At 41.3% G+C, this 23,142-nt stretch overlaps 2 protein-coding genes across 4 annotated transcripts in view; one reads left to right on the top strand and one right to left on the bottom strand.

The window, feature by feature from the left end:
* The window catches only part of LOC113026473 (zinc finger BED domain-containing protein 1-like), a 4,672-nt gene extending 863 nt beyond the window's left edge, over window positions 1-3,809 (top strand). Inside the window, exons 1-3 of the mRNA XM_026175309.1 lie at window positions 1-2,455; window positions 2,632-2,884; window positions 3,061-3,809. The exon at window positions 1-2,455 is cut by the window's left edge and continues 863 nt beyond it. Coding sequence (XP_026031094.1) covers window positions 1,338-2,455; window positions 2,632-2,884; window positions 3,061-3,477 — 1,788 coding nt within the window. The 5' untranslated portion in view covers window positions 1-1,337 and the 3' untranslated portion in view covers window positions 3,478-3,809. The remainder of the gene's footprint in view (window positions 2,456-2,631; window positions 2,885-3,060) is intronic.
* pparab (peroxisome proliferator-activated receptor alpha b) overlaps window positions 1-23,142 on the bottom strand; it is a 69,261-nt gene that overhangs the window by 27,065 nt on the left and 19,054 nt on the right. The window contains exons 1-2 of one of the 3 annotated variants that reach the window (XM_026175312.1): window positions 12,582-12,978; window positions 4,190-5,144 (exon numbers count right to left, since the gene is read on the bottom strand). The exons of 1 other annotated variant lie outside the window; for it this stretch is intronic. The gene's annotated coding sequence lies outside the window, so the exon portion shown is untranslated. Of the gene's footprint in view, window positions 1-4,189; window positions 5,145-12,581; window positions 12,979-23,142 lie in introns of those variants that run through there. One more of the 3 variants, XM_026175310.1, reaches the window with a different exon arrangement.

The raw sequence follows: 23,142 nt of genomic DNA, 5'->3' as shown, positions 1-23,142 counted from the left end.
AGTAGCTTAGATGTAATGGACCACACTAAACCTCATGTTGCCACCAACATGCATAAGAATGTAAACACAGAGAGCGCTGATTAGCATCAGACTGCACAGCTCTGGTGGACTCAGAGAAAAACAGGAGGGTGGAGAGGAATGTCTGTTAAACTACACTTGTGGGTCTGTATCAGCAGTGTGTGAGACAGAGTGAGCATATGAGGCATGGAAAAAAGGAAAACAACGGTCCCTATGGTAACAGAATACCTTTGTCTCGTAGGTCAGGACCTCTCTCTTGTGCTCACTCAGCCAAGCCTACTTGAGGGCACTCTGCACACAAGGTCATAAGTATTTTTGTGTGTGTGAGCGCGTCTGTGCGTGTGCATGCACTGGGGTTGGAATTAGGGCCTAAAGCAGACAAGAGGGGGTTACGCTGAAAAAGAAAAAAAAAAGGCTGCCAACCTCCCAGGTTGCTATAGCAATGCCATGGCAATTATGACACACAACACATGCTTTGAAATCAGAAGTGTCAAGCTGATATAAAAATCAATCAAAGCCATTGTGATTTGCTACAAAAGAAAGAAAAACAAGGGTTGTGTGTAAGTGTATTTGCAAACTGTGATCACACAGCTGGATGTGCGGGCGAAGCATAAATAATCCATACTGTCTGATGGCTTTCTGCTCAGCAGTATCACCCAACCCCCACAAGGCAGCAAAGGGCCACGTTAGACAGACAGGCCATGAAAACTGCTAATAAGCTTTGGCTAAAGTATTTGAAGCTCTGAACATCACTGAGGCGTGCAGACCACTTTCTTGCTGGCAGGTGTGCACAGCCCTCTGAAATCTGCAGGAAAACTACCAATGACCTTGAAGCCTCATTAGTGATACCCATCACTCAGGGGGATCACGTCATCTAATCCCACAAACATTATATACACGAACAAGCACGAGCAACGTGGCCACAGTAAATGTAAGCATCCAGCCTCCATGACTAGCTACCTGGCTGAGAGACACTCAATGAAGCTTTACAAATCCCACATTAGAGCACGATGCCAAGAAAACACGAATTAAACGGGCAATAATCCAAGACATCAGGAGGTGTGTATGGACTTGTCTCACTTAGGGGTGTCAAATTATCGCGTTAATTGCGATTAATTAATTACAATGCTATTTAGCGCGTTATGTTTTTTAATCTCGTTAATCTAATTTTTAATCTCTTGACGTCATTGATTTTGTATGAGAGTTGCTATGTTATAAAATCCGTTTTTATGTGCTGGGCTCCTTGTGCTTGACTTGTTGGGGGTGGAGTCACGTCGTGAGGTCAAGGTGAGAAGTGGTGATTAGCTTACAGTGTGGATATGGAGGCGCATCTGAGAGTTGTTGGCCCAATGAACGGGAAATTTGTATTTCATAAACGCCCCGACGGCACCATTGACAAAGGTAAAGTGGTCTGCCTAGAGTGTAAGAAGGAGTTTGCTTACCACCGAAGCAGCTCAAGTTTGGCCTATCACCTCAACGCAAAGCACCCAGCCGCGAGTGCAGCAACAGCTAGCAGTGAAGGCGTTAGCAATATAGCAAGCCAGAGCAAAGCTTTTCGCCAAACAAAACTAGAGAATACCCCTCGTATGAGCAAGTCTGCGACCGACAGGCTGACTAATGTTATTGCCAAGTGGATAGCGATGAACTGTAGGCCGATAAATATAGTAGAGGACGAAGGATTGACAGAGGTGTTGCAAATTGCGTCCAATGACCCGTCATACAAGCCGCCGTGCAGGACTACAGTAACGACCAAAATCAGCAAAATGTACGACGGCGAAAAGAAAAACAAACTTGAGATTTTGGCGGAGGATTCTCCCAACTGTGTTGCTATAACCGGAGATCACTGGACCTCAGCTGGCAACCACAGCTATTTTGGGGTGACTGGACACTTTATTGATAGTGAGTGGAACCTCAACTCATTTGCACTGACCGTCATGAGAACAGAAACCAGGCACTTTGCTGATAAATGCGCCGAACAGTTCCTCAAGGTAGCAAATGACTGGGGTATTGAAAACAAGATATCCACCATTGGCACAGACAGCGCAGCAAACATGCTGGCTGCTATGAGAGCACTTCCATATGAGCACATCGCCTGCAATGCTCACATTCTCCAGAGGACCATCACGGTATGTCTCGATAGCAGTGGTTTTGTCGGTGTACTGGCAAAGTGCCGCAAGATTGTTGGTCATTTTAAACAAAGCCCTGCGAGTACCACAGAACTTAACCAACAACAAGTAGCACTCGGAAAGAAGAGCGATCAACTTATACAGGATGTACCCACCAGGTGGAACTCGACTCTCGCAATGGTCTCACGCCTCCTATGTAACCGAGAGGCTGTCCAGGCTACGTTGCACCAACAGAACCACAGGTTGGTCTTGCCAACCGAAGCTGAGTGGGCGAAACTGCAGAGGCTGGAGCTCCTGCTTGAACCATGCAAGTAAGTTCAAATAAACACCTTCCCATTTTAATTATATAAACTACTGTTACATGTGTAAAATCAAAATTAATGAACATAACAAGGAACTTTTAAGGACAATTAAATTGGAAATCAGTTACACTTTGATTTAAATGAATCCAGCTAGGTTTATTTAGCAAACCTCTCCACCTCTGCAGGTATGTGACAGAGCTGCTGGGTGGTGAGGCCTACGTCTCTTGCTCTGTAGTGCTGCCTGCTTTTCGCCATCTGTACCGTGTCATGGACATTACTGATGATGATCCTGCCTACGTGGTGAAGTTCAAGAATGCCTTCCAGAAGGATCTGGCAGCACGACGAGCTAATGGCAACGAGATATGGTTCGAGGTGGCCACAGCATTGGATCCACGGTTTAAGGATTTGAAATGTCTTCCAAGAGAAAAGAGGGAACAGGTAGGACAATAAGGTTAAGCTGGACTAATGAGTCCAATTCATTATCAAATCAAACTTTTATTTATTATATGGAACACAAAGTTCTTTACAAGATTAAATAAAAAATAAAAAAGCACTTAGTTTTAATCACAATCATTCATTCATTCATTCATTCATTCATTCATTCATTCATTCAGGTGTGGACCATTCTGGAGAATATGCTCCAGGCAGCAGAGCCCAGAAGAGCAGATAGTCTCCAGCCCTCCACAGAGGATGATGGACCAGCTCAGAAGAAGAGGAGGAGCGAACTCCTTCTGGGGTCTGACTCTGACTCAGAAGATGGAATTGAGTCTGGAGAGCTGCAGCGCTACAGAGCAGAACCCAGCATCAGTATTGATGACTGTCCCCTGCAGTGGTGGTATGCTCACTCAGGAGTCTATGAAAAGCTGTCAGTCCTAGCACAAAAGTACCTGGCCTCCCCAGCTACCTCTGTACCCTGTGAGAGACTCTTTAGCCTTGCAGGCCACATAGTGCAAAAGAAAAGGGCAGCCTTGCTTCCAGAAAATGTTACCAGGCTGGTGTGTCTTAGCGACTGGCTGAGGAAGAAGAAATGAGACACATGTGGTCAGCATAGCTGCTGTGTCATTTGTAGCCTACTAGAATAGATTGCTTGATGTTCAGCACTTTTTTTTGTGATGGAAGAATACTTTGATGTGCTAACTTGCAGCACTGCAATGTCAGTTTTATTTTTCATTATCTGAAGCAGAGGAATTTCAGTGCTGTATTGCTCAGAAAAGAGCAACTCTGATGTGCTAACTTGCAGCACTTAATTTATTTGATTTTATTTGTATTTATTTTTCCACTTATTTTACAAAAGAATACAACAGTATGTAAATGGTTGCATCTGTTTAACGTTTGTTAAACAATAAATGACTTTATAAAGTCACTTTCTTTGTTATATCAGTCTTTTGGTCTGCCACAATAAGTTGAGGGCTTTCCTCAGCTATTTTTAGGTGAGATTAAAAAAGAGATTAATTAGATCAATTAATTAAAAATCATAATTAATTAATCTCTATTTTTTTTTAATCTCTTGACAGCACTAGTCTCACTAAGGGGTGAAGAAAAAAATATGTAGTTCTTTGAAAGGCCAGAACAACAAAAACCTGCGATTGGAAATGGAAGAAACCGCCAAACTGCTCACATACAGTGGTAGAACAAAAATGTTTAAAAAAAATTCAGACTAGCTGTTATATATAAAATATGGATATGAAAGTAGAAGTATATGAAAACAGAAAAACAACAAATAAAACATGACAGAGCCCCTACCTTCCTCATCAGCAAAACTTGAAGTCTTCCATTCAGATTTCCAGACAGCAGTTTAACATCCAGCTCTAACAGTTTGTATGATCAGAGTGTGTGCATTTCAGTGTACATGCATGTATGTATGTATGTGTGTGTGTATTAAAGAGTAGTCCACAGGTTTAATGCTTAACCCATCTATCTCACGGCCTGAAAGCTGTCATGCCTGTAAGGAGGAGTCTACGAGCTAATGGTGGTCATAGAGGAAGAAAATGGGCTGATGGGGCTGCCCCGTACCCCTGCCCTTTGTTTAAAGAGTTCACCACGATCTTAGTCTCAACCATGCCTGCAGTGTAAACACTCGAGTGAACCCTTATCGCTTGGAGCTGATATGCAGGCCGGCACCCTCTTATCGTTATGGTGATTGACCAAAGTACAGGTCGTGGAAGTGATTGACATTGGACTTTAGCTGTTCCCTGTGACAGATGAGCCACATGACAGCTAACAAAGCTGTCCTATTATTAGGTAACTGACAGTTAAATACTCAGCTAAAGCAAATTTTGTCTGCTATTTTTAGTCCTGAAGATCAATACCAGTGTCTGATCTAATTATATAAAGTTTAATAATTTTGATAGTGACCAAGTGCATTGCACAAATTTTACCTGTTCTGGGGCACATTTCTCCAACCTGTCCATTGTGTCCATTGATTTTTATATAACAGAAAAACCAGTCAGCAGAATCACGGGACACATTAGCTTCTTATTCAAAGCGCCTATTTGAATGTTTGAATGAAAGCAGAAGTTCACTTGAAAATGAGTCAACAGCAGAAGGTGGGTAAAATAGTCCATTACTTTACCTGTTTGTCAGACATGTTTATGGGCAGATAACAAATCCACTGAGATGTTTCTCACTCTTTTGTAAATAGACAGGACGGGAGGGTTACTCAAGATGTTGCCTTGGCTGTCAGCTTGCGAGCTCACGGCTGCACAGAGTTGAGAAATAAAACATCAAGTTACACAAACTCTTCTGGACTCCGACCTCTGCGGTGACAACATGTTTAGTGTCAGAATAATAATCAAATGCCACTGCACACTAAAATGAGACAAGCCCTTACGATCTGAAGAGACTCTATGGGCACAAAGCTGTGGTGTGGCATTTTATCAGGTTACCTCAAAGGTCTATGTTGACCTGACCCTTGACCCTGGCTGTTAATATTGCACCACTACGTGGCAGTAAACGTGCCTGCATGCATGTGTTTGGTAGCGTTCAAACAAGAACATGGAAAAGAATGAAATTTTAGATTTGCGGGGCAATCAACTACTAACCATGTTTATTCCTTCTAAAGAGACAGGTACATATACAATGGAGCTGTCCTATAAACTTTATGATATGTGAATAATGGGAGTTTTGGCCAAAGGTAGCTTTTACTACCAGTACCTTTGTGTGTTTTGCTTCTGATAAGGCTTAAGTGTTTGCTATGTTTACATTTTGATACATTTTATTGTGTAACCTGTTAAAACTAGGGATGGGTACTGGTATCGCACCGGTTCTGACATAAACGGTAGTAACCAGACCGAAAAGCAGCGCACATTTCGGTGCTTTATTTCCCCTGAAATGTCATACACTTTGGATTCTAGCCAATCATTTTACCTTTGCAAGTGTAGTAGGCGGGCCCAGGTACGTACGTTCTTTTAGAGCAGAGCTACAGATTAAAAATGCCCAAGGCAAAGTGGTCAAAGTCTGGCTGTACTTCACAGCAAAAGATGCAAACTCAGCAGCCTGCAACAGGTGCTTTAAGGTGATACTGTGCAAAGGAGGTAACTCCTCGAATCTAATGAAGCACCTGGCGACGTATAGCGTATTTTTAAAAGATGAGAAATGCACCGTATTTGATAGCTTGCTGCGAGACCTCACATCGAGCACATCTACTGTGGGTGGGTTGCCTGTTATCGGACCTGGAGTTAGCAACATCCCCCAAAAACCCAAAGAGTAGAGTCCTGGCCCCTAGCCCTGCCAGTGTAGCAGAAATGATGACGGATGATGATGGCAGCAGCCGTTCTTCTCTGCGTGAGTAGCTTAATGTTGTTTGCATGTAATTTACGTTGAGTAGGCTAACCACGTTATTAAATTAATGCATGTAAGGTGAACTAGCTAACACCGTCGTAGTTACATGCGGCTGTCTTCTTGTTTGATGGCAGATACTTGCTTCACCCTGGCCAAAAAGGCTAAAATGACCAAAGAAAAAGTGGAAAACAGTTAAACATGAGAGGTTTAGGACAAAGTTTGTGGTTTTTTTCCACTGATTAAGCACTGCTTCTAGCCAAGAGTGATGCCATAAATCCCCTATAGCTGCAGAAAAGGCTAACATTGTTATCTTTTTACAAAAAACAGCTGAACATGAGAGGTTTTTGGACCAATTTTGAGTTCTCCATTCTTTAAGCACCGGTTCGAGCACCGTTTAAGCACCAGCACTGTTTCAAAAGTACCGGTTTGGTACTGGTATCGGATAAAACCTAAACGATACCCATCCCTAGTTAAAACTACAAATGCCAAACCAATAAGATCAAATCTTGAAGCATTATGAATTTATCAGGGAGTCAACTTTGCAAGCATGTGATTTGCAATAAACTGATCTCATGGGACATCTTTGGCTCAGAGGAATACATCTAAATACTATTATCACATTTGAAGAATTTCCCAAAATATGACATAAAGTATTTATTGTCATGCTTTATTATTCTTAAATGACAGTAACAGTGAGGTTATATTGAGCAATGACACAGCTGTGCTACAGCCCTGACCTGCAGTATCGGCACAGCTATGACTCCCGTATTCCAGTGAGTTAAATGCATTAACAGCTGGATCAATGGTTAAAAGACAGCTACTGCTTTTTCCAGCTGTGAAGATGATCAATAACAAACAACGCCGTGGTTGTCCTTGAGCAACATTTCCTTTCTTTGCCAAAGTCTGACTGCTGGCTGCCACTTTGTACCTATTTCCAAATCAGTCACAAGGATCAGACAGGCCAGTATTACAAATCTTCCCCACAGTATAATGCAATCTTTTCCAGCGGCGTTTATCACTTGACAAATGCTAAGCTGGGGGGTGAAGAGACACCAGGGAAGACTTGTATTTATTAAACTAGGCTGAGAATATCACACAGCTCCTTACTGCGTCATGTGTATTCCCTGTAAGATTTACTCTTTTGAGTTTGTGATCTACACTGTTGTTGCTGATTTGCTGCCTTCCAAGATCCTTTCCAGGTGTCAGAAAGTAATTGTGGATCGGTGACTATGCTGGATGGCCGAGATGTACAATGCTATCACAGCTGATCAATCTATTAATGCCCATGACAAGCAAAAGTGTCAACATTTTCACAGTGGCTCATAATATTTTAAGGTAAAAATGTCAATTCTGCACAACTTTTTAGCTGCGATTTTTTTTCAATTAAACAGCAATAAAAATGACCAAAAGTGGGATCTCCACTAATAACAGACCATCAGCAAGCACAGCCCTCCCCCGTCACCGAGCGTTCTGTGGTTTTAGGGTTCCCATTAGTGCACGTGTCTATGTGTGTGCACTTCAGCAACACTGTCACACAAAGTATTTCTACAGACAAAAAACCTGCATTTAAACATTTTTAAACTTTAAACCTGTGCTTAAGATTATTTGACAGACTGCACATAAAATATAACAGTGACTGAGCTCTGCTTTGAATGTAGGAGTCTGAAAAACCTCCAGCTAATAACAGTAAAACTTTTGTGTATGACAGTGACTGCATAGTCTACTGTCATAGCTTTCCCCTGATCGCCCCAACAGCGTAATCGAGGGAAATCAGGAGAAAAACATGAAGCTTAACTCAATCGAATAAATCTGGGGTTTTTTTAAGGGGGGTGGGGTCAAGAATTTTTTGATGCTAATTTTAAACTGTATGTCACTAAAGTTCAACCCGAAGGCTTGTTTTTCATTGTAGAGATGGATGACAAATTAAAGTATAAACCAGAATCCCTGACCCCAACCTACTACAATAACAGAATCCAGCTGATGATATTTTGGTGGCCTGCTTTGGGTCAGCTCTCACCTGCTAATAAATATAAAAATTATTCACCTTTGTACTATCACTATACGTTTCTTTGGTGGTGTGACTGGTTCCTTCTAGGCTGACAATGGCATGTTTCATGAATCAGTAGGAATCCCTGAATGAATAATCCGTTGCCTGGCCTATAAAAGAGGACCTGATCTGTAGGGTGGCAGATCAATAAGTTACATCCATTAGCAGTACAGTAGAACATTTGATATTCAAAGCCTCTTAGAGTTAGTTGCAGTTTGTCTAGAGATTGAATGGTACCATTTGTCAACATAACAGCTTTAGTCGACTTTAATCAAAGAGTTTTCTGGTAAACAAAGAAAAGTTGATTATTACAGTTTTTCCACCAAGTCTTAACAAACCCAGTGAATGCACGTCCTTCAAGGTTCTTGCAAAGCTGAATTCCTGCATTATTTAGGTCAAATTTACGAGCAGGCAGCCATCTTTCTTTGCTGGTGCATTGCTGCACCTATAACACCACCTGTAGCTAAGTGGAAGTGGTATCTTTGTGCATGGAAACTCTTAAGCCTGTGGATTACATAAACCTGAGACCCACATACTGCTACCACAGTTGTAAAATTCCACAGGCAAAAAAAATGTCTATTGGAGTACATAAAGGTAGTAAAGTGGTTGCTTAAAAAAACAATACAGTGATGAGTACTTGAGTACACGTCAAATCTAAGGTGAAGCTGGGAGTATTTCTCAGGCAGCTGTGTATCTCATTTCATTTTCCAGCTTGACACTGGAGTCCTGAGTTCCCCTTTCTGGCTGCCAAACCAGCCTGCGTGTTTTGTGGGGAGGCATGCAGAACACAGTCCTAGTGACAGATCAACACTGATTTGCTACTGTAGTCCAACAAAAAACATAAAGCTCTTTCAGCTTTTCTTATGGGCAACCCTTAAGCAGGAGCTGTAATTAGCAAATCCTAAAGAAGATGTGCGCAGCGCGAGGACAAAGAATTCATTTTGATCTGCTACACAGCTGACATATTTGTGGATAAGTTGTTTCTTTGGTAGCAGTAGTAGCAAGCAGCAACCTTCATCTAAAACCACTCTGCACTGCATTTACCTTTGGTCATCTGTCATGTTAAAAAGCTCTGCGAGGTCCCATAAATGTGTCAAACACCTCTGTCATACCAAAACAAGCAAAAGTAGTTCAACCAAAAAAGTAAAAAAACATTTTGTTGTTAGCAACGCAATTCCAATGGGAGAGTAGATATGGTCAGTGACAGATGATTGATAAGGATTTCTGCATATCTTGTGCCTCCTACTGAGGCAGTTGCAGTGGGAGTGGAACTTGTCAAAATGAGACAAGATAGTTGGCAAGAAAGAGAACACCTTCCAGCAATCTGTCTGTCTATAAGAATACAGACGTGTGCAAATGTGACACTAACATAGGAAGACTGGAAACAAACAAAGATATTGTTCAGGGAATCAGTCAAATCCTCTTGTCCTGTCAACACACAAATTCAGCTTACATACGGCATCTTTTCTTGACTATTAGCAAGGACGATCTCCTGTCCAGAGCTCCTTACTGTAAATCTGGCAGGAGGGCCCCAATCCTATTCAACCCAGAAAGGCTTTACAATAAAGAAGGCTCAAGGGGAACAGACCTGGCTCAGAGGAAGGTCAACCCTGACTACGAGAGGACGAAAGATGCCAAACAAACAGACCATATAAGTGATTAGAACCAGCCAAAGTGCAGTGATTCCCTGCACTTCATAAATGCACACTATATTTACTTTTGTATTTATTTTTGATGGTGCAGGAACTTGAAAAACAGGCCAAAGGAGCTATGTGGCGTTTCGACATGTCTCTTTTATGTCCACAAAGAGATACAAATGATAAACTTCTGAACCTGAAAGTCCTGTTTGAGGAGAAAACGTTGAATCTCCCTCTGTTGTTTTCTCTGTCTCTACAAGCTGTGAATGCAGCCAGGCAGAAGCAGATTGCAGGTCTCAGGTTGCCTGAGACAAACAGGGTGCAACAGCTCAGCCAGACAAAAAGTAACGATGGAAAAAACAACTGACGCACAAGTTCTCCAAGACTGACATAAAGAAGTCTGAGCAGGAGACTTCATAAACTTTTATGCTGTTTAATGTCTTTTTTATCACCATAAAAACTGAGGTTATGCCTTCTATATTTGGTCCATTATTGTTACAGCAGTGAAAATAGATCACTAGCACCATACCAGATCAAAGCCACAAAAAATTACATGTTAGTGTTTGTCAAGTGGACACAAAATTAAAGGGGAAAAACACATAATACATCCCTGATACACGGTACTCACTCACTTATATTTTGTACTTTTAGCAAAGGGATTTGCTTTTATTATTTGATCAAGGTTTGGCTAGCAGTATTTGATATGATCTTTTGAAACACTTTTAGTCAATCAATTAGCTCCCGCCCATAGGCAGTGCCCGAGATACAAATGGAATTTTAGCGATACACACCAGAATGATACGACCTTTGTCCCTGAGGTAAATGGCACATCAATGCATAGATTTAGCACACAGCTACAAGTCTGGTGTGCAAAGAACTTCACGTCTCACAGTGCAGTTACAAGTGGATTTCAGAACAGAGGATCTGTCTTCGGTTCATCCTCAGCAAAGATCCAAAATTTCAGATGTGATTTTTTTTCCTAGCCCTTACAAAAGATTCGGAGGTTGGATTCTCTCTTTAAACCATGTGTATTTCTATCATAAACAAATCTTAAAGCATCGCGCATCAGTCACGATTCAGTGTGGTGTCTCAGGCGGCCCCAAAATGCATAGAAGAGTGGACTGTTGCCACGGTTACAAAAGAGAAAACTGTAATTAGTCACAACACAACAACAACATACATTATTATTAATCTCAGACAAGGACATTTATCCTTAGTGCACCACAGGAATGGGGGTGCTTTAAAAGTGTCCTAAACCTGGTATGCCACAGCGGGAGTAAAAGTGGGATGGCAGTAATATATGCTGATTCTACAGTGAGCATCCCTTCCTCCTAAACTGTGTATCTGTTGGTATTTCTTTTGGACTGTGATGGCTTGACTAACCGTAGCCATGTTAACAACAGTGATATGAAATTTATGAGTTTTTTTACGCTACAGAATTTATGCCACTAACAATAAACCACATGCTAACAGGCCGATTTTATCATGGGCGGGCAGCGGCGGTATCCGCTGGTCAAAAGTGGCTCATGTGTAGAACTGACACATGCCACTCAACCACGAGTGGGTGGATGCCTGTCCGTTTTTCAATCTAACAACTGCTGGGATTTCAATCAACATAAAATAGTGTTTTTCAGAAATGAAAAGTGCCAGTTGGTCCATTTCCTTCACTAAAAAACAGATCATCTAACAAATAATTTGCAGAACAGCGACCAACTTCTGATTTTTAATACATTGTCCATGTTCAGACACATAAATGAGAAGGAGAAAGGCAGAAAAACTCTAACTCAGTGTTACTTTAGGAGTTACACAGCACCTGCAGCCACACACTAACCACTGCTTCACTCATTTATTCCCTCCACCGTTGTGCTATAAAGGTACTAAACGCCGCTAGTGGGCAATAAAAAAAAAAACCCTAATATTTCTTGGCTGCACATCAAGTCTGCAAGTGAGGCCTCCGTAAGATCACTGTTACTCATCCAACCATGATCCTTGTCACACCTGACCGTCACAGTTATTTTGTGTATGTAATAAAATGGCACACGATCCTGACTGCACAAGCAGTCTGAAACAAAACCTCTTGATTGAGTCTATGAAAACAATATTTACATTATATGCAGATGTTTACCTTTCATTGTGCTGAGTATTGAACACAGCATTAACCCTTTGGCATTACTCTTCCCATCACTGCATCACATGCAGTGATGACCAGACCTGACCAGAGGCCTTTATAAAGGACTGCTCTGACAGCCGGAGCAATCTCTGCTTCTTCAACCGCTATCTTAGAAATGGGCCGTGCAAACAGGACAATAAACAGGCCGTTGTGTTGAACTAAATGAATAGCTTACATCACAGGGAGATGATGCCTATTGATGAGCAAGAGCTGTTCTCCCTGCGCAGGCGTGCAGGCTAAAAAAAACCCCACAGCTTACCTTCCCCTCCTCCCCTCCATACAATAACAATAATCCTGGAGGAAATTAGTAACCCCCCCCCACCTCCCTGTGACTGCAAACTAATAATGTGCATATAACAGTTGGGCAGAGTGTCAAAGTGGGAGACACGCACTAGTCTGCAGTTTGCGCTACACAGCATTCCCTCACAGTCAATGTCAGCTGCTGCAAAGAGGACTTATAAATAAAAGGCCACATGAAGACATACATATATATGTATATACCTGACAGCAGATAGCGCAAAACGTCGGCGCCATATCTTCGGAAATATCTCGGTGGGCTGGGAAGCGTTCAATGCAACAGCGAGAAAAGGAGCAATGAAGGAGCGAAAACGTCCCCCAGACACCGACCGCGTCCTCGCTGGCTCCCCTCGCAGTCCTGCCGCTGTCAAAAATCCCCCAGCACGTCCATACAAAGCAGAGCCATGGTGCTCACGCCCGCAGGAAGTGACCTCATGACTGACAGCTGGCAGAGAGAAAGCGCACACCCCGACACACCTATGGTTTCAGCGAATGGAAACAGCGCAACAGTTTCCCCTGAGAAGGACGCCCCCTGAGCCTGGACAGAGGGAGAGCGAGACCGACCGGAAAAGCCTCTCCTTCTAAAAGTGACCCTGCGCACTGCAGCTCACAGAGAAACTTCTTCTCCTTCACTGGATTCCTTTATTCCTTTATTGTGTTCAAGTGCACAAAAATGCGTTGTTGGCGAATGTTATCAAATAACCTAAGCAGCAAAGGATTATAAAAAAGTACACACAAATAAATTAATTAATAAGAATAAATAATAAATAAATATAAAAATATATACATTTTTAAAGTTAACCTGGCTATTTTAAATGGGGATTATTGAATATACACTGTTAGTCTTTGAGGGTTTTTTTTATTTTTATTTTTTATTAAATAATATTAAATAATAATTACATTTCTGGAAAGTTCTGTCAAGAAAAATTGTAGCAACTGCAAACAGCGACACGTTGCAAAGGGAGGAATTTACAGATAAACAGTGGTAAAAACAAATAAATCAAATCAAATAACACAATAATAACGATAACAATGATAATACAGTTGTGTTGAACTCAAGGGCGTAGATTTGGCATGGACAGAAGGGACATGTCCCCACCAATATCCAGCGATTATTGAATTGTCCCCACCAATAATTTGACCTCTTCGAGTAAAGAAAAACAAACCCGATAGTAAGAAAAAAACGATCTGTCAACGTCTCATTCACCCAGCGGTGCAGAAATTACGTTCTCCACTGGAGTCCTACGTCATGTGACAAATATGGCCAATGTGATTGGCTGTGCCTGTTTAGTTTTAGCAGCGGCAAGCCTGCGCTGCGAGGACCTTCAAGGAGGAGAGGAGGATTGCAGCAAAAAGGAAGAACCTGGATATAAGAAAGTATTTTTCAAAGAAACCTGTAAGTCACTTAAAATCAAGTTCACTCATAAAATGTGTCCGTCATAATAACGTTACAGGCTATGCTAGGCTTTGGCCCACATCAGTCTAAAATTGTATGTAACCACGAATAACGTGTTTTGGAAACTAACTGCACAACAGGCAGCAGTATTAGTTCTCTCAGTCTCAGAGTAGCATTTCTAATTTTGATTGAAACTGTCAGAGAAAACGGCAGCCTCGAGCAGCCAGGATATTAGTTTACAGAGGCTGTTAGAATTATATGTCTAATGTTAAATGGTGGTGACACAGAAATTTCATCCTAATGGCACTGACATATTCATAGGTCATAGTCATGAATAGTCATGATTTTGCAAATATTCCACCTTGTAGTGCAGTTTGCACAAATTGTTTTAAAAATGCACTCACCCTACAAACATTACTGATGAGTCAAGATCTGCACAAATTGACAGAAACACTGAAGCAGCTCCACATTTTATTCTTATTGTCATGTATGTCCTATTTGTCAGGTGACAGAAGAACCAACACAAAGCTCAGAGAGTAATGGTGATACAAGATCACAGGTGAAATTGGATGATGACCTGGTGGTTCATGACTGTATTTGAAGCACATGTGTGACTGCATGTATTTGGAATGACTCACTGTTATTTATCAGGTGACAGAGGCTCTGCCATGTTGTAGCTCGGACAGAGGTGAAGAGGCACAGGTGACTGACTGATGATTTGGTGCTATAAATTAACTAGTATTTATTATCATGACAATTGTTAGGCTGCTGATGTAATTGATTCATTAGTGAATATATGACAAAGAATCTGAATTGACATGTCTCACTTTTTATATGGAATATGGCTGAAGTAAACTAAAGTCTAAAATACTTAGTCAGTCATTTGTTTAATAGTAATTTAACATTATATAATTCACATATAAAACTATGAATTGTAATTTTAAAAAAGCACGTAGAATAGCATATGTAGACAAGTATATTTCTCCTTTCATTTAATCAAGAAGCAAAGACAAAAAGGAAAAAAATAAGAAACAGGGCAGAGTTCGGTGGTTGAATCATCCGTCCCCACCAATTCCAAACTGAACTGAATGAACATAGAATGACAAAATTTGCCCCCCCCCCCCCCCGGTACTGTCCTCACCCCCCCCTGCCCCACCGCCCATGTGGTCATCCAAGGTTCCTTCCACCTTGGCCTTCAGTTCAGTGTTTAATTCAGTTCGGCGAAGCTGGGATGCCCCCTTGAATCGTACACCTCGCTGCAAAGCACTCAGTAAAAAGCGAGTGATAATGGTCAATATGAAAATTGTAGTGATGCATAAAAAACACAGATGCAAGAATATAGAGAAAAGCCCAATCACAACCATGAAACAAAAATGCAACATGACTTCTAAATTTATCCTAAAAAATATCAGTTTCATGTTGGTTGAAATTCAGTAAATGGTAAAATATGAGCATTCAGCCAAGGCTGCTCAGAGCTATGTGACCTAGATTTGCCCAATGTAAGCACTTAATCACAATAAACTTCATCTGAGTCGATTTTAATCTGATTCTCAAACTGACAAACAAATACCTACAGTAGCGGGGGTGTCATGTCTTTTACTTACAAATAATAAAATGAACAGTACCTTACTCTCCTTCACCTTAAAATCTAATATGTTGCCAGTAAACAAATGTATGCAAACTCATTGCCATAGAATGACAAACTACTACGTACCTAAGATGGTCAAGTTAGGACAGCTTGTTTACTGTGAGTGCACAGTACTTAGAATATAGGGATATTGTGTCAAGATGTGGGAAAGTGGGGGAATGATTACAAATGCTGTGCAGTCCCACATAAAGAAGGACATGTGGTCACCTTACATGACAGTGAGGAGGCTCAATTTTTTAAAAAGGTATGGATGAACTTTATCCTCGTGCGGTAGAAAATTAGTATTACAGACCAGAAAAAAACCTGAAAAAAATCCTGACGACAAGAAAGAGAGAGAGAGCGAGAAAAAAAAGTTTTTTTATTTGACAGTTCTCAAAAAAAAAGAAGGAAAAAAAAAGAAAGAAGTTAGTTGAACCGATGGGGTGTTGATCTGGTCAGTTGAGAGGGTTGTTGATCAGTTTCTGCTCCTTTGGTGTTCATGAAGTTAACAATAGATGCCCTACAGGGTGAACAATGAGACAATACACAAATCAGGAATGGTTTTACAGGTGGAGGCCACTAAAATTTTGTGTGCGTGAATGTCTCTGACCAAAAAATCAAAAACGGACTTGATGAGAGTGGCCCAAGGGCCCGACGTCCTCTAGTGGGCCCTGTCCTCACTGCCCTGTCCTCACACAGGTTCTTTAAAGCCAGATTACGAGCTGGATCTTCCCTCGAAGATCTTCTCATACAAATTGGACACTTGTTTGTTGGGTCTGCTCTCCACCAGCTCTTCAGACAGCCTCTACAGAATCTCTGGCTACGTGACAGAAGAACAGGATCTGTGAAGATGTTCTGACACACCGGACAGTGAAGATCCTCATCTGATCTTGAAGCCATCGAGTTTCTGAGTGAAGCTGAAAACTGAAAGTACAGTCAGTCCTGGTTATTCTCGCTCCTGCTGACTTAAACTTCTTCTGAATAATATTTTTCAGTCAAACTTACTTTTAGTGTATGCAACATGTTGTTGTCTTCCACTTTTCTCTCCTGCATCTGGGCTCACTCAGTGGAAACTGGTAATTTAATCGAATTGTCTTTGTGTGTGTCTTTATTGACGAAGAATAACGAGGTGTTTCCTGGTTTCTGTCATGTGAGTTATGTGAGGGGCTCTAAGAAATACGGACCAGAACTGTAAAATCTGTAACTTTACCTAACATTTTTGATGAATAACTAATTGTCTGTAAAAGTACCAAACAACAACTCTATGTAGGCTGTATAACAATACATTAGTTCATAATAGTTAATATGATAATAATTAAATTATTTCCAATTACAGACAGATATAAATAGTAAAGAATTTTGTTCCAGTTGTGTTTATGTACTTTAAGTAAAGCTAAATTTAGCCTAGCTAGGACTAGCTGTTAGCCTAGCTGAAGAAGATGGTTTGAATTTACATGGTACTGACATTAGTGATTATTACTACCACCAAAGAAGTGTTGTTTTTGGTAGCGTTTGTGTGCGTGTCAGTTACTGGAGGATGTAGGAATTGATACTATTGACTGGTCTCCACGCTCGCCTTACCTAAATCCAACAGAAGATATCTGGGACATTGTGTTTGGCTCCATCTGACACCACCAGGTTGCACCTCAGAATGTCCAAGACCTCAATGATGCCCTGGTCCAGATCTGTTTTCTTTAAGTTTTTTTGAGCAGTGTATATGTGCTTGGACTTCAACTTTCCTCATCACAGTTATTAAAATTGCATTCTGGATCATGATAAAAATAGTCAAGTAAGAAACTCATGCTTGTATTAAACTCATAGTTGAGCACAGGGAAACTTTCAGCTTGGAGAAACTAAATGTTTCCCAGTCCCGCATGAAAATGACAGGAGTGGAAATCTTACATGATCCCCCTATTTGTGAGAAAAAGGACAATATCTTTGCATTTCCAGATGGCTTGGCAGCATTGTATCTTTTTTGTGGGATATTTAGCTTTTCAAGGTTGTGCTAATTGTGCACATTTTAGGACGAGAAAAGCAGCTGGAGAAATCCTAGTCTTTCACACTGACCTCAGGCCAAGTAATCAGGATTTCCAGCTAAACTGTTGCAATAAACTGCCCATTACTGTAGCTGCTCTGTTTTCCCAGCTCATGCCAGATGCTGAGTGTGTGACCCTGGCTGTCAGTTGCATCTCTCTGCTCTACTGTTTCTTCACCCCCATTCCCTGTCCCAGCTCGCCATTACACGTCTTTGCAACGTGGGCGTCACTCTCTGGACTCGAGGTCTGGAACCAGCCGCTGGCTGCTCTGCATGTGTCTTGGGACTACAGTGGACTTTCACAACCTCCATGCACACTCAGCATGTACAGCATAAGTTCAGTGATGGCTGGTGTTCATATTATTCAACAAAATAATCTAACCCCGTTCATTTTTAAGACTGTAAGTTGCTAGCTGATGGTAATCAGGCATTTATTCTACAGTCCTAATCTATAACAGGGTTGTTAATGTATTTTATATCGAGGAGCCCACTTTAAGCTTAAGTGTGCTCCTTTCTGTCAGCTTAAAGGAGTTTAACTACACATTCAATCCCTAAAATACGTTAATATTAGAAAAAAAAAATGACAAAAAAGGTCTTCACCAGGCTGATTCTGACCCCTGAGCCCTATGTTTGAAACACCAGATCTCTAACAAGGCCACATTTGCATGTTTGTGTATATGTGTGAACAAGCTCGTGCATAATCTGTTTTCATCTAGGTTTTCAGTAAACCTATTCAATTCTTTATAACCAGTGAAGTTGCATGAAGATACCAAAGAATATTGCAGTTATCAAACGCAAAACTACTCAGTGCTCAGAAAACAACACAAACAAACATATCCATTAAAAAAACAGCTCATGGCTTCTGTTGTGTAATATGGTATTATACTGGTTCTTAATTTGTAGCAACAGCTACTGTATATGTTCATGCTTGGTCTCAATAATAAATGCCTAAAAAACAACATAACCCGAAGGCTCACTCACTACATTATCTGTTTGCTTGGAGCATGTTCAACATTTTAATCAGTCATTTTTTGATAACTGACCAAAATCTTGTTGGATCTTTTGTTTAACACAGCGATTTAATTTATGACATAGTTTCAGTGGGTGTGTCAGCCTTGACCTAACCTATCCCATGAACTGCTACACCTGTAAACACTATAACGTTTGTTTTACCTATGTGTGCGTCTGTGTCTTATTCTTGTCACCCCATTGCCGTCTTCCACGACCCTTGATATATCTTTTTTCTTTTTTTTTTTAGCACCCACAGCTAAATCATACCCTCCACTCTCAGTCTCCTGTGTATCAGTATAACTGTGGTGCCGTTTTAGTGACTCAGGCTTGGCTTACCTTACCTAACAGCCCAAATTATTAAGAGCACTGTGCATTGTTAGTCCAGTTATTCCCAGGTTACTCACTTCTGGGAACAGTTAAGGCTTCAGAAAAGCCAAATATGGTAAGTATATTTTAATCTTTAATCACGAGAAGCTTTTAAGAAACTTTTAAGCTTTTAAGAAAAAAAAGTCAAGTTATTACATGGGAATGACTTTTTGCTCCTATGGACATCCACATTGATACCAGCTCCAGTTTACCAGGCTTCTCCACAACTGCTGGCGACTTCACTGTGTGAGGAGGACATTGAGAAACATTAGACCGAGAAGATACGGCTCGTTGCAACACAGCTCAGTAGAGCAGACAGAGTCCACAGTAATGGGCTCCGGTCAAGACTCTCTGTCTGGATCACAGCTGGTTTCCTAATTAAGGGGAGACTTTCCACATCTAGATAATTTAATGACAGCTGCTTACAACATGTCTGTCCATGAAGTGAACCTAGCTGTAATAAAACAAACTCTGAACAAGCAACTGTGTGATGAAGTACTTTGTGGTTACGAAAGAGAACCCATCCTTAGAATTACAGCTCTTTCGAAGACTCAGCACTCCACAGTGAACATCATGGATTTGTCTGCTTAATACTGTGTTTTCTTCCCCAACTGGAAATCAGGAAGAACATGATCAAAAATGAGTCCGTAATTACAACTACATTGTGTTGGTGTGTTAACAGTATGACAGTATGATTCTATGACATGTGACCCAATGTTGGAGGTAAAACGACTGAAAGAAAACGTGCTAGTTGATGCTAGAATTGTTGGCCTCGATATCAACAGTTACACAAGTTAAGTTTTAGGCCCTGGATGGGACTTTCGACAGCAGGCTGGGGATGTTTTTTCGAGTCCTTATGGTAGTTTTACACTACCTCTACTGCCACCTGCTGGTAAGAAACAGCAGCTGAAGAACTTGCAAGGACATGACATGTTTTTTAAGCATCTTCTGGAAAAACTGCAGACTTTAACAAATACTTTGTAGAAAACACATTTTATTTTAATCAACCAGTTTTGTACTATGGTGCCAAAGATCACATCAGGCTAAACTGCCCAAAAAGTAATCTCCACTATCAGCAACAACAATGTCTGTCTTTGTTTTCCTTAGCACAAACATTCACACTGACAGAACACTGACGCCCGCAGCATTCATTTCTTGTATTTATGATGTAGGTGCATCACTGTTGTCTGCCCACTCACGAGAACTCAACAGCCGCTTTCCCAGGCTGCCTGCATCCAGTCATCCAGTCACAATCACCCCTTTGTGGTCAACTTATTGGAGGCCTAACTGGTGTTACTGCAATAATTACTCGATTCACTCATCAATATATGGAAAGAATATGAATTTGCAAACGGTCAAATAATTCAATGTGGCCAAAATGGTTCATATAGAAATAAAATATTCAGCAAATATGGCACAAAGAAAAGTGTAGAGCGTCCACTAGGTGGCGCCTTTGCCATGTCTTTAAAGAGTGAGAGAGGTCTAGTGACTGGAGGGATCAGTGTTAAATGTGATTAATTAGAAATGACTCTGTGTGCAGAAAATATAAATACGCAAACAAAATAATTTCATTTCCTTGGTTCTATACTTCAAACTCATTTTATCATCGCATATTTAATGTGGTGGCGGAAGCTATTTTGAAACCACGCTTAGCTTTGCTTCATTTCAGCAAATGTAAACTGCTCAGTGGTTTATTTGCAGGACCTGCCCACACAGAGCTTTCAATCCTATCCACTTACACTCAATCAATAACACCATTCCATTTATACAGGAATGACATCATGCAAGCTCTTATAAAAGCGCTGCTGCAAGTATTCTTCTTTTCAAATTCCTGGCAACTTTGGAAAAAGCAACAGTATATTATTGAATTCTGACTCATATGTGTCAGCCTGAGCCTTGCAAGCATTTCATTAGTTCCTTATTGCATTGACATGGGTGGGGGTGGGGGGTATCCCAAAGCGGATGTCAGAGCTTTTTGTAGTGTTTTGGGTGAAGTGGCAAAGCAGGAGGAGATGAAGGATGGTGCATGGCCTTTAGAGATGCAACCCAAGAGTCAGGATGCACACAGAGTCATTGTCTCAGCAGGCTTAGTATTCAGCTCCCTTTTGCTCCATCACCATGGCCGAGGACCAAATCAATTCAGCCTGTTGGCTGGCAGGGGTACAGCTACCCAGTGGGTGCAGCCCACATACAAATACACCCAACACTGGTCTAGACACACAGAATGCAGTGCTGTGGTAGACTTCTTCCCACGCTACAATGTTACAGCTCTGAGCAGTGTTACTCCAGTGATGTGCTGTCAAGCCATTCCCCTCTTTGTGTCAGAGACATCTGGTGGCTGCACAAGAAGCTCAGCATGGCTGCTAACGTCTGATATGTGTGAAACTCTGACATAGGAAATGATATACAGGTGGCAGTGCAACACGCTGGAGTTTTAGTGCCTGTAGGGACTGGATTATGTCAAAAATGAGAAATAGTTGCTTCTTGCGCAAAGCTGTCACTTGTTATGTGACAACTGGCTAAAAAAATCCAAGGGTGTGCAAGAACTCTCGCTGTGAGTGACAACCTCAAGCCTGACCTTGATATGAGATACCGGGCTGCAGTCTCAGACAGTGAGCTATGTCTGATGTCCACGTTGGGATAGCGGCTGGCACTCACCTTGTTATCCATCTGTGTGTGTGTGTCTGTGTATTTATATGTGCTGCTGGCCAGAAAGAGAACACCATCTACTACCATATGCTTCAGCCCCCTGTAGTGCCAAGGTTCTTCTTTCCATATCTTGTGCTCTGGAGTTTTAGAACACACCGAGGTCCCCGGCTGATCCCAGGATGCCACTTGTGTTTCCAATATTTCTCGAAAGATAAAGAGGTCAGAACAGACCAATGGCGTTCCACGATTTTGCATAGTGCCGTTTAAGTTCTGCCTTTTCTCATAAGAGACCAGCACTGTATGTAAACTGTATGTAAAGTTTACCTCAGGAAGATAGTTTGAAAACCAAAGGAGCTTCAAAAGTTTGAAACATCCGATGAGAGAATAAACCAAAGAAGAGAACACCAAGGAGCAATGATCAATCACCTTATTTTTTATTATTAATTTTGAAGCAAAAAAATAAAAAAAAAATCTGAGTCAAAGACATTTTCCTTACTGCACAGACTTTACCTGCTGGTTCCTTCCGCTGCTATCGTCTGATTTGACATCTTTGTATAAAATTTCTTAGACTCAGGTGATTCATGTGGTTTAGTTTGTCAATATGGAGTTTTTTTTAATGATATGAACAAAATGCCTCCTGATGTGTGTGAATGGTGAAGTATTGCTGCCCTTCAGGGAAGGCAGTAGGTTGTATAGTTATCTCCTGATTGGGCAAAATCACTACCCTGAAACCACACAACCTACTACCTCACCCCGTACGAACATCAGTAAAGGCCCTACAGGCTGGGTAAAATCTTTGGTAATGATAAAAGCGTTATGATGACATATACAATCTGTAAATGAATATACAGAATTTGACAAAAACCATACCTACATGAAAAGCAAACACTGAGATTTTTGTCGAGTTTTAATTACTAAAACCCCCCAAATTGTGATGATTTCTTTTAGATTTTTACAAGTGCAAAGAAAATGAACAAAGAGACTGGCGGCTAAACAGGAGGAACCTTTGGAAATGATTATGCAGCGCAAAGTGTCTGCTGAGATATGAAGAGGACATTTTTGCTGTTGTTGTGTTTTACACAAAAAGAATGAACGCTTACAATGAAAACACAGTTGTACTTTATTGGCAATCAACGACTTCCACAAAGCGGCTACAGTCCTTAATAACTTTCTGCTATCAAACTCGGGCTACTGAGCCGTTAGCAAGCAGTGCGTCGATCTGGATCCGTGCACTCCACCAAAGGCATCTGACGACATTACAGCCACTTCAGGAAAGACAGTAAGTTGTATAGTTATCTGACAGGAAGGGTACGACCCTAAAACTATACAACCTACTACCTCACCCCAAAGGACAGTCTTTAAAAACAAAGTCCTTTCAGGTCCCCGTTCATGCAGGTAATCCGCTTTGACAAGGCTCACTGAACACAGAACAGCGGTTATGATTCACAGAAACATGCCACTCTCCTCTGGGACACCTCACCACCACGGCCAGAGTCTGTGCGCTCAAAACACAATGTGACAACTGGGTCTCCGGGTTCATGGCCCGGGCTGAGGGGGGTAATTCAAATGACCCAACAAGGCACACATGTCTCAAGCAAATTGCGCAGCCAAGACATTTCCATATTCAAATGCAACCAGTAAATAACTTAAATGGTATATTCATAATGAACATTGTATAGCA

This window comes from Astatotilapia calliptera, chromosome 7, assembly GCF_900246225.1.
Source record: "Astatotilapia calliptera chromosome 7, fAstCal1.2, whole genome shotgun sequence".
NCBI classification, from domain to species: Eukaryota; Metazoa; Chordata; class Actinopteri; order Cichliformes; family Cichlidae; genus Astatotilapia; species Astatotilapia calliptera.
This window is presented reverse-complemented; position numbering and strand designations above follow the sequence as displayed.